Source organism: Populus trichocarpa, chromosome 1 (genome assembly GCF_000002775.5).
Source record: "Populus trichocarpa isolate Nisqually-1 chromosome 1, P.trichocarpa_v4.1, whole genome shotgun sequence".
In the NCBI taxonomy this organism is placed as follows: Eukaryota; Viridiplantae; Streptophyta; class Magnoliopsida; order Malpighiales; family Salicaceae; genus Populus; species Populus trichocarpa.
In genome coordinates, this window is record NC_037285.2 from 12,425,881 (window position 1) to 12,441,327 (window position 15,447).

At 34.6% G+C, this 15,447-nt stretch overlaps 1 protein-coding gene across 1 annotated transcript in view; it reads left to right on the forward strand.

Moving 5' to 3' along the window:
- Positions 1–9,362, forward strand: part of LOC7475694 (uncharacterized) — a 41,611-nt gene extending 32,249 nt beyond the window's left edge. The window contains exons 52-64 of the mRNA XM_024596624.2: positions 855–1,036; positions 1,119–1,631; positions 1,935–2,112; positions 2,206–2,342; positions 3,218–3,344; positions 3,500–3,721; positions 3,801–4,160; positions 6,314–6,472; positions 6,584–6,868; positions 6,971–7,186; positions 7,275–7,327; positions 8,007–8,115; positions 8,630–9,362. Coding sequence (XP_024452392.1) covers positions 855–1,036; positions 1,119–1,631; positions 1,935–2,112; positions 2,206–2,342; positions 3,218–3,344; positions 3,500–3,721; positions 3,801–4,160; positions 6,314–6,472; positions 6,584–6,868; positions 6,971–7,186; positions 7,275–7,327; positions 8,007–8,115; positions 8,630–8,977 — 2,889 coding nt within the window. The 3' untranslated portion in view covers positions 8,978–9,362. The remainder of the gene's footprint in view (positions 1–854; positions 1,037–1,118; positions 1,632–1,934; positions 2,113–2,205; positions 2,343–3,217; positions 3,345–3,499; positions 3,722–3,800; positions 4,161–6,313; positions 6,473–6,583; positions 6,869–6,970; positions 7,187–7,274; positions 7,328–8,006; positions 8,116–8,629) is intronic.
- Positions 9,363–15,447: the final 6,085 nt, after the last annotated feature.

Below are 15,447 nucleotides of genomic sequence, written 5' to 3' on the forward strand. Positions count from 1 at the left end.
TCTGTATATACACCAGTATCCAATAAACCGTGTAACTAATAACTAATATGATGGACGATCTAGGTAGACTAATTTTTAAACTAAATGATCCGTCAAGCAACATATAAGAATACTTAGATTTTCAAATATCCCTTCCAATCATTTTTGTCAAAATATCAGTGATGTTTTTCTTTATTTCTTCTGTTAAATTTGTCTATATACCTGCTATATACAGTAGTCCTTGAACTTCGATAAATTTTCAATTTAGTCCCTATGTTTTTCATTTATGTCATTTAGCTGTTTTATTATTTTTATAATCTTCAAATTAAAGCTTCCACAATCAAAGAAAAACACTGATATGGAAAATTGTAAAGAAACTGCTTGTTTACAATTAATGCATGCCATATCTTCAATTTTTGTTAATCGCAAATGATGTTGTAACTTTGAGGGACAGAATAGATAAAAAGAAGTTTTATAACTATTCAATTGCTTCACAAGTTTGGGGGTGGTTTTAGAATTTTACTGCTAAAAAAGACGGTATATTTAGGGGATAGGGAGAACCTCAACAGTGGTCTATTCTATCATAAAACCAGCGAATGTTATCTTGTGTTTCCTAAAAATCAATTATATTTCCCGGTTTCTTATCCCTATATTCAAGACAGCAGTTTTGTACATGAAATGTTGCATGGAAAAATAGCACCTTTAGGATCTTTTGAAGGTCTAGCAACAGGCGAACTGGACACTTATGATTTTGTGTTCCTCGCAAAAGGGAGTGCATAGTTTTCAAACCAGCACATATGAAATTAAAACTTAATTAAATAGTGTGGTGAGCTATATTTATTTTCTGGTCAAGTTACATATTTCGCGATTCCTAGGTTCGGCTGCAAGATACAGAATGGTCGTTTCCAGTTCAAATTTCAAAAGAGGACACTATCTTTCTGGTTTTGAGGGGTCAAAATCATAGTTGGAGATTTTTTAGGACAGAAATACGAGGATATGAAGAAGGATCACGTTTTATAGTTGTATTCCGCCCCGGATCATCAGATGGTCCCATCAGGTAGTTATGTTGCATTTCTCAAAGCACCTGCACATATGTCACCTATCCATGCTGTGGCTGACTTGCAACTTTCATTTAACAGAATTGAGAACAGAACTGACAAGATGATAAGCATTCGGCAATCTGGGTTTGGAGACAATGCCTGGATTAAGTTGGAACCTCTTTCAACAAAGAAATTTGCTTGGGAAGATCCATATGGTCAAAAAATTGTTGATGCCATGGTTGATAGTGACAGTAGAAATAGTATTTGGAAACTTGATATGGAAGGGACTGGGATATCTTCTGCAGAAGATGCTGAATTAGGATTGCAGTTTCATGTTGTAGAAATGGGAGATGTCAAGGTTGGGAGGTTCACTAATTATCAAGGTTCAACTTCACGTGAAGAAAGCATGTCTCTGACACCTGCTGGAAACTGGGGAACCTCACATGTGCAGAGCGCGATGCAAAATGCTGCAGCGCCTATAGAGCTTATAGTCGAGCTGGGAGTGGTTGGGATTTCTGTTGTGGATCATAGACCAAAAGAGCTCTCTTACATGTACTTGGAGAGAGTATTTGTATCATATTCAACTGGCTATGATGGTGGGTCTACAAGCAGGTATTTCTCATGATGTTCAAAAATTGTTGTTTTTTCCATGTGCAATTATTGAACATCACTTGCTGTATTTATGTGAATCATTTTAATAAATTAAATGGATTTTTTGAATCTGGGGGGAGACCAGAGAGGGGGCAAAATTGCTTTCAATTTTTGTGTCTGTAGATCTTCATGATTATACATCTGTTTATTAATTAGCATAACCTCAGAAACCTTTAAATAACTTCCAACTTTACACCCCTTGAATCTCCTCATATTGAAATTGGTGCTTGAACTAAAGGATCTGAATATGTGCATTTGTGGCAGGTTCAAGCTCATACTAGGTAATTTGCAGATTGATAATCAACTCCCTCTAACATTGATGCCAGTGCTGTTTGCACCCGAGCAGACCACTGATACCCATCATCCTGTATTTAAGATGACTTTTACAATACGCAATGAGAGCACTGATGGCATCCAGGTCTACCCACGTTTATATATACGGGTAATGCTTCGTGAAAGTGATACTTGAAATGTATATGATACTGTGCTTAGGAGAACAGTATGATCTAATTTAATATCTTCATGGACATGCCAGGTTACTGATAAGGTTTGGAGGCTTAATATTCATGAACCAATTATCTGGGCATTGGTGGATTTCTATAACAATCTTCAGCTAGATCGTGTACCCCAAAGTTCTAACGTCACAGAAGTTGATCCAGAGATACATATAGGGTGAGATTTTCATTTCCCATCATAGCTGCAAGTGGGAGAGTGCATTGTTACTGCAATGCTGAATGAAAGATTGATTTACATTTTCTACTCTAAAAGTCTTGGCTTAGTTTTGCCTAGGAGTCTATGTTGCCTGGAATTTCTAGTTTCTTCACCTGTATCTTCTGATATCTGATAGTGCATTTTTTATTTTGATGTCTGAAGTTTTGGCCATCTTAATAACATTGATGTGTATTAAATTTAGGGGTGTGAAACTCTTTGTTGGGAAAAGATGATGAAGCGATGGTTTTGCTGATATTTTCCTGATTTTGGCCTCTTTCCAACGTTAACACGCACATTCAAATATGTTTTTTTTCCTTAACTGAACCCGTTAAAAATTACTAGTCATTTGTCAACCCTTCACATTCTCTTTTGTTCAAGAAACCAAGCATATTGGACTCTGGCTTCAAAGCATTGGTGTCTGTTTATTCATGTTTGGTGTGGTTTTTGTAAAACTCATGGTTCCTATTACTTCAATTGGGATCATCACTTCATATGTTTGATAATCTTCCCTAATATTTGCACTTATCATATATCCTTTACTGTAATTGAATTGATGAGTTTGTGTAGCTATTGAAAATTCTTGTGAGGAATGCTGGCTGCTTTTGATTTAGTAGAGCAAATTTGACTCCATTCACAAATGTCATGATGTGATAAGCCAGTGCAACTGTAGTTACCATTCATATATTAGCACAATCATGCAAGGTATTCACAAGCATACATGTTTATTTTTGTAGAGTGAAAAGGTTTTCGTTCTTCCCCATGGAATCTTCTATACTTTGAATGTTCTTTGGACTTGATTCAAAGCTATAAATTTTCTCCCTTTATGGTCTTTACAGGTTAATTGATGTTTCAGAAATAAGGCTGAAGGTTTCCCTGGAGACAGAACCATCTCAGAGACCTCATGGGGTTCTAGGTGTATGGAGCCCAATACTGTCTGCTGTTGGAAATGCACTCAAAATTCAGGTTGGATGATTGACTTTTAATTAAAAGTAGTGGTAACTTCCAAGTCAACTGTTTCTCATTGTAAGCTGCAAGATTTTCTGTCTTCAAATAACATGAAGATAAACTGCAGCACTTTTTTGGAAATGAGATATAACATTTTGATATCTTCAATTCAGGTGCATCTCAGGAGAGTGATGCATAGGGACAGGTTCATGCGAAAGAGTTCCATTGCTCCTGCCATTCAAAATCGTATTTGGAGAGATCTGATACATAATCCTTTACATCTGATATTTTCTGTAGATGTACTTGGTATGACAAGTTCCACATTGTCTTCTCTTAGTAAAGGGTTTGCCGAGCTTTCAACTGATGGACAGTTTCTTCAATTACGCTCGAAGCAGGTGTGTGTTTACTTTGTTTAATCAAGAAACTTTATTTGTGTATTCTGGAATTGTAAACAAGGTCTTGGCACTCAAACAGGTTGAGTCACGAAGAATCACTGGGGTAGGTGATGGAATTATTCAAGGAACAGAAGCTTTTGCACAAGGTGTTGCCTTTGGGGTATCTGGAGTTCTGACAAAGCCTGTGGAGAGTGCCAGACAGAATGGATTCTTAGGACTGGCTCATGGACTGGGGCGTGCCTTCATAGGATTTATTGTGCAACCTGTTAGTGGGGCACTAGATTTTTTCTCCTTGACTGTTGATGGAATAGGTGCTAGTTGCTCAAAATGTTTAGGGGCTCTTAATAACAAGACCACTCCCCAGAGGTTCAGAAACCCACGGGCTATTCGTGCTGATGGTATTCTGAGAGAGTATTCTGAGAAAGAGGCTTCTGGTCAGGTACAGTTTCTATTGCTTATATTTAAAGCTGTTGTGAGAGAGTTTTTTATCTTTAGCCAAGTAGAATGAAAGGTTATAGATCAAGGAAAATAAATTTATCAGACGTTATAAATTTTAAAATTGTTAGGTTTCACTTTCATAAGCCTTTGACAAGTTTAAAGTGATTTAAAATATTTGACACGGTTTGGAATATTTGATAAGGTGACGATTCTTGTGTATGCTAGAATGAAATGGGTGGATGGGTGGATTCAATATTACTTGGTATTACTTATCAATGAAAACATGTTAGAATGAAAAGATAAGGGGTGGTGGAGGATTTTGTTATTCACCATTTAAGTAAATTGATAACCTCTGCATGATGATATTGGCCAGGTGTCTCAGATTAAAAATAAATAAATTTGAATCTTTCAAAGATATAAAATTTATTATGCTTTTAGTAAATTTTACCTTTTGCATTAGCTATGGAACACGACTTGAAAACTATCATATTCTTATGCTTACTATCAATACAATTAAAAACTTGGGGTGGAAACACTGTTCATATGAACAATGAATAGCCCCAACTCTTCTTTTTTTCATTCCAAGTTTTTTTTTTTTTAATTGGGTCCTTTTGCTTCCCATTTAATAAACCTCAAATATTTTTTTTCACCTGCATCTTTTTTTTTTCTTTATCTTTTGGGTCCTATTGCTTTGCATTTAAAAATTGTTATACAGTTTCACAAAATTAATGTTTGGTAGACCATGAAATGGTGTTTAAAATAATAAACAAACAAGGCAATACGAGATGGAAGAAATATTTTTTGATGAAAATACAACAAAGAAGAATGACAATCCACTATCGGTTGCAATAGTTACCCACATTAAGTCAAGACTTTTTTTTTTATTTAATTTTTTGTCGCTTGACTTTTTTTTATTCCCAATTTAATCTTTCAATATTAAGTTGACTTGAAATTGAGTTTGATGTTTTTTTTTTTTTTGGTTAGCTTGCTCTCTGGTTGCCAGGCCTTTGAGATCATGAGCACTTTTGATGTTTATATAATGCTCAATTTAGCAAAATAAAATTTAATTTTATTGATTCAAACTAATAAAACTTTTGAGACCCATTACAAACTGAAAGAAATATTCTGTGCCTTTTGTTTTTTCAAGAAATAACATTTTTATCTTAGCTTATTGTGAGTCGAGGCTTTTAGGTCGATAATCAACAAATTTGTTATCATTTATTAGCATTTATAATTCTCGATTTATTTTATTGAATGCATGTACAAACTCAGTTTGCAGTAAAAATTTTCTTAATGGTAAAAAACTTCAATGCCAGCACTCTTTTTGCATTGAGAAAAAATGCTCTATCCCACAGCGTAGCACAGGGAATCAAACTAGTCTTTTTTATTGCAAAGTTAAGTGGTAACCTATATGTAAATGTTAAGTTAAGTGGTAACCTATATGTAAATGTTTTTGGAATTTGTCGTTGTACTCGATCTTCCTTTCCTTTTTCTATGTTTGCGCATTGTCTGACTATCTTTGTACTGAAAAACAGATTATTTTACCCAAATATAATGAAGATATGGAGTGAAAAAGTATCATCTTTACTGGTACTTCAATGATCAACACTCACAAGATAAAACATTTTAGCACAAAATTAGATTTCCACTTGGAGACCGCATATCATTCTAATTTAGCCCACCTGTTCATTATAGTAGAAGTGTTACACATGTTGTGCTTATTTCTGTATGCAGTTCACATGATCTACCAGTCTAGAATTTGAATATAGTAAACATGAGCGCGTCTCAACAAGGTCACAATTGTCATGGCCACCATAAATTACTGTTCACTGGGCGGACCGTCTCTTGAAAGAATTGAGAGGAATTTAATGGTGGCCAGGAACATGCATGTTCATGTGTGAGCGAGGGAGATCCAAAATATAACCTTTTCTCCCATTGCCAGATTGAAAAAATAGGAGGTAGAACTTTTCATCCAATTGATGGAATTAAAGTCCTGCATGAAGCTTATTGAGAGGATGGTCAGAACTCGTAATTAAATGTCTATAAATTAAATCTGAAGTGTCCTAGTCCTAGTTCTTGGATTATCTAATGAGGAAAACTTGCTAACACAATTCTTGATGATATGTTTCTTAACTTTCTTATTTTGGTTCCCAGATGATACTTTACCTTGCTGAAGCAAGTCGACATTTTGGCTGTACTGAAATATTCAAGGAGCCCTCAAAATTTGCATGGTCTGATTACTATAAAGACCATTTTTTCGTTCCTTATCAAAAGATTGTTCTAGTGACGAACAAACGAGTCATGCTGCTGCGGGTTTGTCTCATGAATCTTAATTCATTGCTTGCTAGTCATCTTAATAGTTAACGTCCTTCCTAGTTATCATGCTAATCTGACACACTTCTGTTTCTCTCCTCTTGTGTTTAGTGCTTTGATCTAGACAAGATAGATAAGAAACCTTCCAAAATCATGTGGGATGTGGCATGGGAAGAGCTTATGGCCCTGGAGTTGGCAAAAGCAGGCTGTCACCAACCTTCTCACTTGCTCCTCCATCTTAAGAGTTTTAAGAGATCAGAAAATTTTGTCCGGGTCATAAAGTGCAATGTTGGAGAAGAATCAGAAGACATGGAAGCCCAAGCTACTAAGATCTGTTCAGTTGTACGTAGAGTGTGGAAAGCATACAAGTTTGACATGAAAACCCTTGTTCTAAAGGTAGTCTTGTGTAAATCATTAATTTTGTTAAAAAAATCATTGAAATTGAAACGTAATGTTAGACTGCATATACATAATTCTGATTGTGTTTTGCCTGTTTAGGTTCCTTCAAGCCAGAGACATGTCTATTTTGCTTGGAGTGAAGCTGATGGTAGAGAACCACATAATCCAAATAAAGCTATTATCAAATCAAGAGAGCTATCTTCATCAAATTATGCATCTGATGAAGGGAGATTTGTTAAACATGCAATCAACTTTTTGAAGATTTGGAGCAGTGAACAAGAATCTAAAGGCCGGTGCAAACTATATAGGAAGCAGGTGCTTCTAAATTATCAAGCTATGCCTGATTGTTGATTTAAATTTGTCCATGTTGCATATAAATACAAAACTTCACCTGGTTTTTCAGGTTACAGAAGACGGTGGAATAGGTAGCATTTGGAGACCCATTTGTCCAGACGGGTAATTCTGGTTTTTACTTTATATTCTTGGAAATCCCATATTGCCACTAATAGCTGTTTTCTTCAACTTGCTACTTCAGCATGTCACACTTCAACATCTTACAATGTGGGTTACATCAAACTATTAGGTGTTTGCTTAATAATTATTTCAACCCTCTGTTTAGGAATAGAGAACATTGTTCTGTTGAAATGGGTAACTAAGATTTCGTGCTCCATAATTCATTGTGGATGAGAAATACAAGGTATAATAAACTCCCTTTTGAGATATCATATACCCAGTAAATGAAAAATTGATAAGCAACGTGTGGTTGCAGTTTCTTTTTATTCTTATTCAAGAGTTTATTTTTGTTGTTAATGGTGAGCTTCCATGCAAGGACATTGGAAGGGGCTGGGGTGTCTTGGTATTGATTTCCCTGGAACCATATTTTCTTGGGTAATGCTTTGTTAAAGTGAAAGGTTTTAACAAATTTTATCACAAAACCGAAACATGAAATAAATGACCAGGAAGTTGAATTAAATTAACACTGCTTTTTATTGTCTGTTTCAGGATGTTCCATATAAAATTTTTGTTTTCAGGAGGCCGCCTTTTCTTACCCTTGTTCATGTTTCACAGTTTTTGCCTTCAGATGATGTTATTTTTTTCAGTCTATTTTGAACCAGAAATGTCACTTTCCTTGCAGGTATATCTCCATTGGGGACATAGCTCATGTTGGTGGCCATCCTCCAAACGTGGCTGCTGTTTATCGGAACACTGACGGACTGTTTGCACTTCCTCTGGGTTATGACCTGGTAAGAAGCTTCCATCCATTTCATTAACAAAAATTATCAACCAAGTGTGAGCCCTATTTTATAGAATCTTACAACTGGCTTGGTCAGATTCTAGTGAAGGTATTGTTTGCTAAAGAAGGTGAAGAGTACATTTAAGGGGACAAAACCCACATGGCATGAGTTGGTTCGTTTAAAGAGTGTATTTTTTCTGCGAAGTAATATCTTGCATGTAGTTTTTCCTGCTTCCTACTCATTGTTAAGTCAAATATCACAACCTTAATTGTGGTTTGATTGATCCAAGAGCGTTAGGGGGGTTCAATTTTTGTTCAAAGTGCAAACCCATTCAGGTAGGTGGCATTTTTCTTGTTATTGGTTAACAAAGGGGTTTGGCTAAAGAATTTGAAGAATGGCTAATAATTTTGTGTTTGTTATGGTATTCCATGCATTTCAAGTTTATAGCAACCAATTCTGATGTCTATGAGCAGAACATGAGCAATCATTTGCCATAAAATATGCATAACCTGGAGATGTGCAGGTGTGGAGGAATTGTCAGGATGACTACAAAGCTCCAGTATCTGTTTGGCATCCACGGGCTCCAGAAGGATATGTATCTCCTGGATGTGTTGCTGTTTCCAACTTTGAGGAGCCAGAACCTTGTTCGGTATACTGTGTAGCGGAGTCACTAGTGGAGGAAACAGAATTTGAAGAGCAGAAAGTTTGGTCTGCTCCAGATTCATACCCATGGGCTTGTCATATTTATCAGGTCAGGAGCGATGCTCTTCACTTTGTTGCTCTTAGACAGACAAAGGAAGAATCTGATTGGAAGCCAATGAGGGTGGCTGATAACCTTCCGCCTCGGTTACAATTATCAGAACCTCAGTGAACCACTTCTTCTGGCAGTAAATACAATTGCAATAGAGACTGTTTGATACAAGGGCATTTTTTAAGTTTTCCAAAATAGTGACTCTTGCTCCCAACAGGAATTGCACGAATTGCACGACGAGAGATTGAATTTACATGAACATCCAAGCGGCCACTTTTTTTCATATCTGCTTCGTCTTTGGATATTGTTTTGGATTATGATCCCTTAGGCTCGCATAGTGTAGCCTTGTGTATTCTGAAGGTCTAAAATACGTGGTTTTGGCCAAAAATAAAACACAATTCTGTTAAGATTGTTACAAATAAGGAGGGAAAGCAAGCAATTGTGATAAAATCAAAACAATAACAAAAAGCATTAAATAAAAGAATACATATGAATATTTTTAGAATGCTGTCTGTTAACCTGTTTGTAGATGTATGCAGATTGGAAATCAAATCCAAATAAAATATTACGACTTAAAAAAGTTTTTGAAGGACACTCCAATTTCATGTTAATTTTTATTTTATTTTAGTTTAGTTTATTTTTATTTTTTTAAAAAGAGATTATTGTTATTAATTATAATAAGGATTGTTAATTACCCGTCATTTTGCTTTTTGACTTTATTCAACTGCCTCGATCTCTCCTGATAATAAAAATATCATGTCAAGAATGCAAGTTTTAAGTTGATGATCAAGTGCTACAAGCTCAACCATGAAGAAGCAGACAAATCAACTTCTGCTTATTAAAAGTGAATAGATTCTCTTGGATTCAAACATGCAATACAAAGAGGTAACTTTGTGTTTACCTCGGTAAATGATTATTAAGCTCTTGAAATTGCATGTTAATTTTTGTATAAAACAACTCAGCTTAGTAATGATGTTAATTGTTAAGGATTACGTCTTGATCAATCATGAATGACAAACATATCATTCATTTTTGGAATATCAATGCTATGTCTTTCACAAAAGGGAGAACTCTCATCAACTAAAGATTCACATCCGTCATCCCTCATCATTTCAACTTGTTTCGAAACTTTAACTAAAGTCATCGCATTTATGATATCTCCATATTTTCTTTATAATGCTTGAGATAATTTATTTGTGATTCCTATTATATTCTCACAAATTTATAAGATTGTACCGAGTTGAGAAGTGTAAAAACTTCGCCCATTTGTTTTGAATTTACACCTTCTTCAACAAGGACCTCAAGCACATCAACAACGGAGGCAAACAATATAATTAGATTTACCAAAGATTCATATAATTGACTCTTCAAAGCATAGTTTCTTGATGTAAACCTCAAGTGGTACTTGAATATCACCATTATTAAGTGCTTCAACTATATTGCTATATTGCTTCTCGTGAAGAATATCTCTTTTCTTGCATGAGGCTCTCACAACATTTGTCAAACTAGAAACCACATTGAATAAAAAAGCAATATGAGCATGGTTTTTTTCCACACCAACAAGTGCTAGTTGCAATTGATGGGCAAAACAATGAATATAATATGTGGATGGATTCTCCTTCATTATGAAAGCTTTCAAGTCATTAAATTCACCTTGCATGTTACTAGCTTCATCATAGCCTTGTCATGCAGATGTGATATACTAAGTCAATGTTTGGCAAATAATGCTTCAATTGCCTCCTTAAACGGTAGAACAATTGTGTTATTAACATGCATAATACCAAGAAAAGCGTTTAATAACACATCCATTCACATCTATAGTGTAGAACAATAACCATTTCCTTTTTAACTAATAAATTGTGAAACTTATCATTTAAAATAGCAAAGAACTCACAACCAAGATCATTCAAGATTATATTGGTGGTTTTTATTGCAGCAACACGTACAATATCTTCTTGAATGTCATAAACTATAATTTTTAAATTACCGGGATATTTGTCTAAAACATCTTTGATTCCTTGATTATGATTAGCAAGAAACCATAGAAGCTCAAGAAAGTTTCATTGATTCTTTGAATCCTTATATTCATCACGACCATGAAATGTTAGTTCTTGACACAAAAGAAAACGAATACAATCAACAGTTGCAGTCAATCAGGTTTGATAATCTTTTTTAGCTTGATTTGAAATTCTGGCATAAGCAACTTCAATGTGTTGCCTTTGATTCATCAAATCTTGGTATTTCCTCCAGGCTTGGTTGTGAGCACTATTAGGACCTCCAACATGAATCTCGAATCTTTTTTTTATTCGTCCAATTGTTAAATCCCATGCCAACAAAATAATCACCACTTGCTTGATTTCTTATATTCGGCTTATAGAGATAGCAATATAAGCAGAATGTTGAATCGTCATCCTTACTATACTCTAACCAATAACCATGCTTCTTGAACCAAATTGGGACAAATCATCGATATACATTCCCAATCTTTCTTTGTGGAAAATTATAATCATGAGGTTGACAAATACCTTTTTGCAAGTAGGCTCTTTGAACTTTGTTTATATCATTAGGATGATATTCAAAAATTTTCTTTCTTAGCCCCATATCTAAAGGAAGATCATCTAAATTGAGTTTTGTACAACTTTTTATTTTATGGAGTGCCTCCATTATTGATTGGAAGCCATTGGAAGTGATTTTATATGTTTTTCATAGATTAATTTGAAGTAATAGTAAAATTAAAGAATTTGAAAAAGATGATGAGTTGGTAACTCAGGCCACCGTAATATGGCCTTTCAATATGCTTAAAATACGAATTTACTTGAAATAAAAATATTTCATATTTTTTTCTAATCATATTTTATAATGTTATTATTTCTGAACCATAATTGCCATATATTTTACATAATTATTTTTTATAGTTAATTAGTAAAAATAAATATTTTATAATTAAAACAGGAGACTGTAATGACATGGTTATGGTATTTGGTGATTTTTTAGGGAATTTTAGGATCATTTAAGTGAATTATATATTTAATTTTTTTATTAAACTAGGAATTAGAAACCATCTCATGTGTTGCATTGAGATGCATTGTTTTCAGAATTCAAACTTAACATGATTGGAACTCCATATATGGGTATCCATATTAATTTTCTCAAAGATTTCACTTTTTAGTTTCCTAGTCGTTGAAGCTTCAAAGAGATGTTAGGCTTTCCTAGACTAATCTTGGGCTAGATGTTTTTCCTGCAAAACAAGTCCTTGTATAATTGAAGGATTTTTTTATGGTTAAAATAGTAAATTGGTGAGAAGAAAAATAGAGAGAGAAAAAAATAAGAGAGATATATAAGAGAAAAGATTTTGTATAATGGTGAAGAGGATGTTCTGAATTTTTTGTTCTGTGGATGGTGGTGTATACATCTGACCTTTCAAGATCACATGATTTACTTGACGATGTGAGTAGGAGCAGTGGTAGCTCACCTAACAATGAGAGGATATGGAGCAATGATTTTCCTAACGATAAAAGGATATGGCGATTTTTTATCGTGCATGCAATCATAAAAATATCTAATTACATAATGAATTTTATTTCATTGAGACATGAACCAATTAGAAGACATATACATGTGATTTTTTACAAGCGATAGTCACTTCTAAAACAAGTAATAAGGTTGTGTCATATTGCTTCTTTGAACTACGTAACATAACCTTGTTTTGTGAGTCAGACAGATGCTTTAAGGTATGTTTGATCAAAGATTGATTTGGTTATGTTTATGGTTGTTTGAGCTAGATGTCTATGTGTTCAGGCCGACCCGAACAACTAGGATTTCTAGCCTTTTTTTTAACCTACCCATCACATCGCATGTTTTAAAATTACTACTGTTTTTTTTAAAGATCTTGCATAATAATACCATTTGAGAAATAACACATTTTTATCTTGTTGCGCTTTTGAAACATGACAAGGTCCAATTATTTAACTCAATCGGTCGACCAGTTAGATCCGGTTGTATTAATTGGTCGACCGTTTCATAAAAAAATATAATTTAATGAACCTTTTCTTCCAAATATATTTTATGAGTCAACATATACATCTTTGTCCAACTTCTTATAGACTCAAAAATAGATTTCAATTAAAATATTAAAAAGTTATTGTTAACACAGTAGTTGTCCTCTATTTTTCAATGTCAATGATGTAGTCGAGCTTGCGATAATGGGTGATTCTGAGTAGTCAGGTATGGGTTTTCCATAACTAATGAGGATCTGCCCCAAATAGATTATATGAATGGCCTAACAAATGTATTTATTAGGGGTGAGCAAAAAAACCGATAAACCGATTAAACCGAGAAAACCGGAAAAAAAAAAACCGAAAAAACCGAACCGAAAAAAAAAACCGAGTTAACCGATTAAAAAATCACAAAAAAAACCGGTTCGGTTCGATTCGGTTTCGGTTTTTAAAGTCTAAAACCGATTGAACCGAACCGAACCGAACCGGTTCAACCAGACCAATCCTTAAAAAAACCAACTATAAATAGGATACTTTTTCTAAACCTAAACCTAAAACTTAAACTTTGCTCTCTAAATTCCATGCACATAAGAGCACCCGCCCCCCTATGCATCTCTCCCCTCCCCTTCTCTATGCATCCCTCCTCCTTGATTGGAGAAGGAGACTGAGTTGGTGCTACATTCCCTACACAGAAGAGCAGTCGCCGTCCCCTTCTCTATGCATCTCTCCCCTCACCCTTCCTTTCTCTCTGCATCTCTCCCCTCTCCTTCTCTATGCATCTCTCCTCTTTGATTGGAGAAGGAGACTGAGATGGTGCAACTAGGTTGGATCGGTTGCTATTGAGAGCAAGTTTAAGGATTTTTCTTTGCAGGTGTGTGGTGGTGGCTCCAAAACAAAGTGAAGGGAAGATTGGAGAGGAAAAAAAGGGGATTTTTTAAACTAGTGTGTAAGGGTTTGGCCCTTCCTCTTTGATTTGTTCCTCTTTTTCAAATAATAATGTTTTGATGATTTTACATTCTAATAACAGATATCTTTTGTATTTTCTTTGTTTTTTTTTTCCTCCAGTCAAATGACTTCTGTTCTTTCATTTTGTCGTGTATCTTTTTGCAAAGTTTAGTTTTTGACAAAGATCTAACAAAAATAAAATCGGGGTTGAATTTCTGGATATCATGCATGCCCAACCAATTTAAAAAAGAACCATACCTGTTGAGAAAGCAAAGACTTCTCAGAAAATACACAGAAAGCACAGATCTATAAAATTAGAAATAAAACGAAAATAGAATCCCTGAAAAAATATAATTAGTGAAAAAACTCAGAAATAATTTTCGGTTTACATTGGTTTGGAAGGAAAAAAAACCGGACCGAACCGGACCGAACATGGTCGTTCGAACCGGTTTTCGGTTCGGTTCGGTTCAAAAACTTGAAAAAAAATAATTTCGGTTCGATTACTTATTTTAGCCCAAAACCGGACCGAACCGGAAATGCTCACCCCTAGTATTTATGGACCAGTGGGACATGTCTGGTCTAAAAAGAGGTCTGGTCACGTCAGAAATAACAGCTCAAAAGGACCATAATTTTTTATTCTATCGTTGGATCGCGCATAAATGTTTACAAGAGTTTCTGGGAGTCGTTTTCTCTATAGTGGTCATTGCATCGCTACACGAACCGTCAGATTTTTAGATATCAAAAATCTTGTCGAGACCTTCTAATTTTAGCAGTTTTGAGATTTTTCTTGTTATTTTTTGAACCAGTTGATCAGTTTCACTGAACATTATGAACCAGTCGACCGGTTGAGCCAGATAGTTGAAGTTTCACCTTGTCGCTATTCTGAAGCGCAACAAGATAAAAGTGTGTTATTTGGCCAAAATTTTTTGCTTCTATGTTAATTTGCTAATTGTTTTGATTTTGTGTGCTAATTTTCTAATTTGTCATCGCATGTTGATACTTATTTTTCACTACTACTTTTTTTCCTTTGAAATTCTCATGGAAAGGAAATCTTCTTGTTGTTGAAAGATTCTTTTCATGTTTCCTTTTTTATCCTTTAATAATTTCTTTGATAGATTTTATTTTTAGCAGCATATTTTACTATGAACCGATTTTTTTCCTTGTTCATATTTTTTCTAACAATTCAAGATTGAGTTGGTTAAATGGCTTACAGAAACTTTTTAAAGTTGGAAATGATGTTTGAAAAGGATAGATATATAAGCTATGAAAGAGGACTTTGTTACAGAATATCAACAATTAGAATTCAGAAACCTCCATGATAGGAGAAGTTCCAAAGCATCCATGAAATATCTTGTAGGAGTTCCTTCGAGATGACTTTTTTACTTCTGGTGATGCAACCCACCGTCTACTAGGCAATACTACTAAAATTATGTATTATGTATTGTAGCAAAATTAAGCTTGACACAAACTTGATATATTGAGTCGTTAGCAGCAGAATAAAAACACATAATGACAGACACATTCAAATCCATGACCCTCATAAAAAAATGCAAGACTAATAAATTAGTGTGGTATCTAGGCAATGCCCTAACACGGGAAATTGATGGATCTCTCTTGTTTTCCCTCCCTTATCTTTTCAATTTTTCTTTT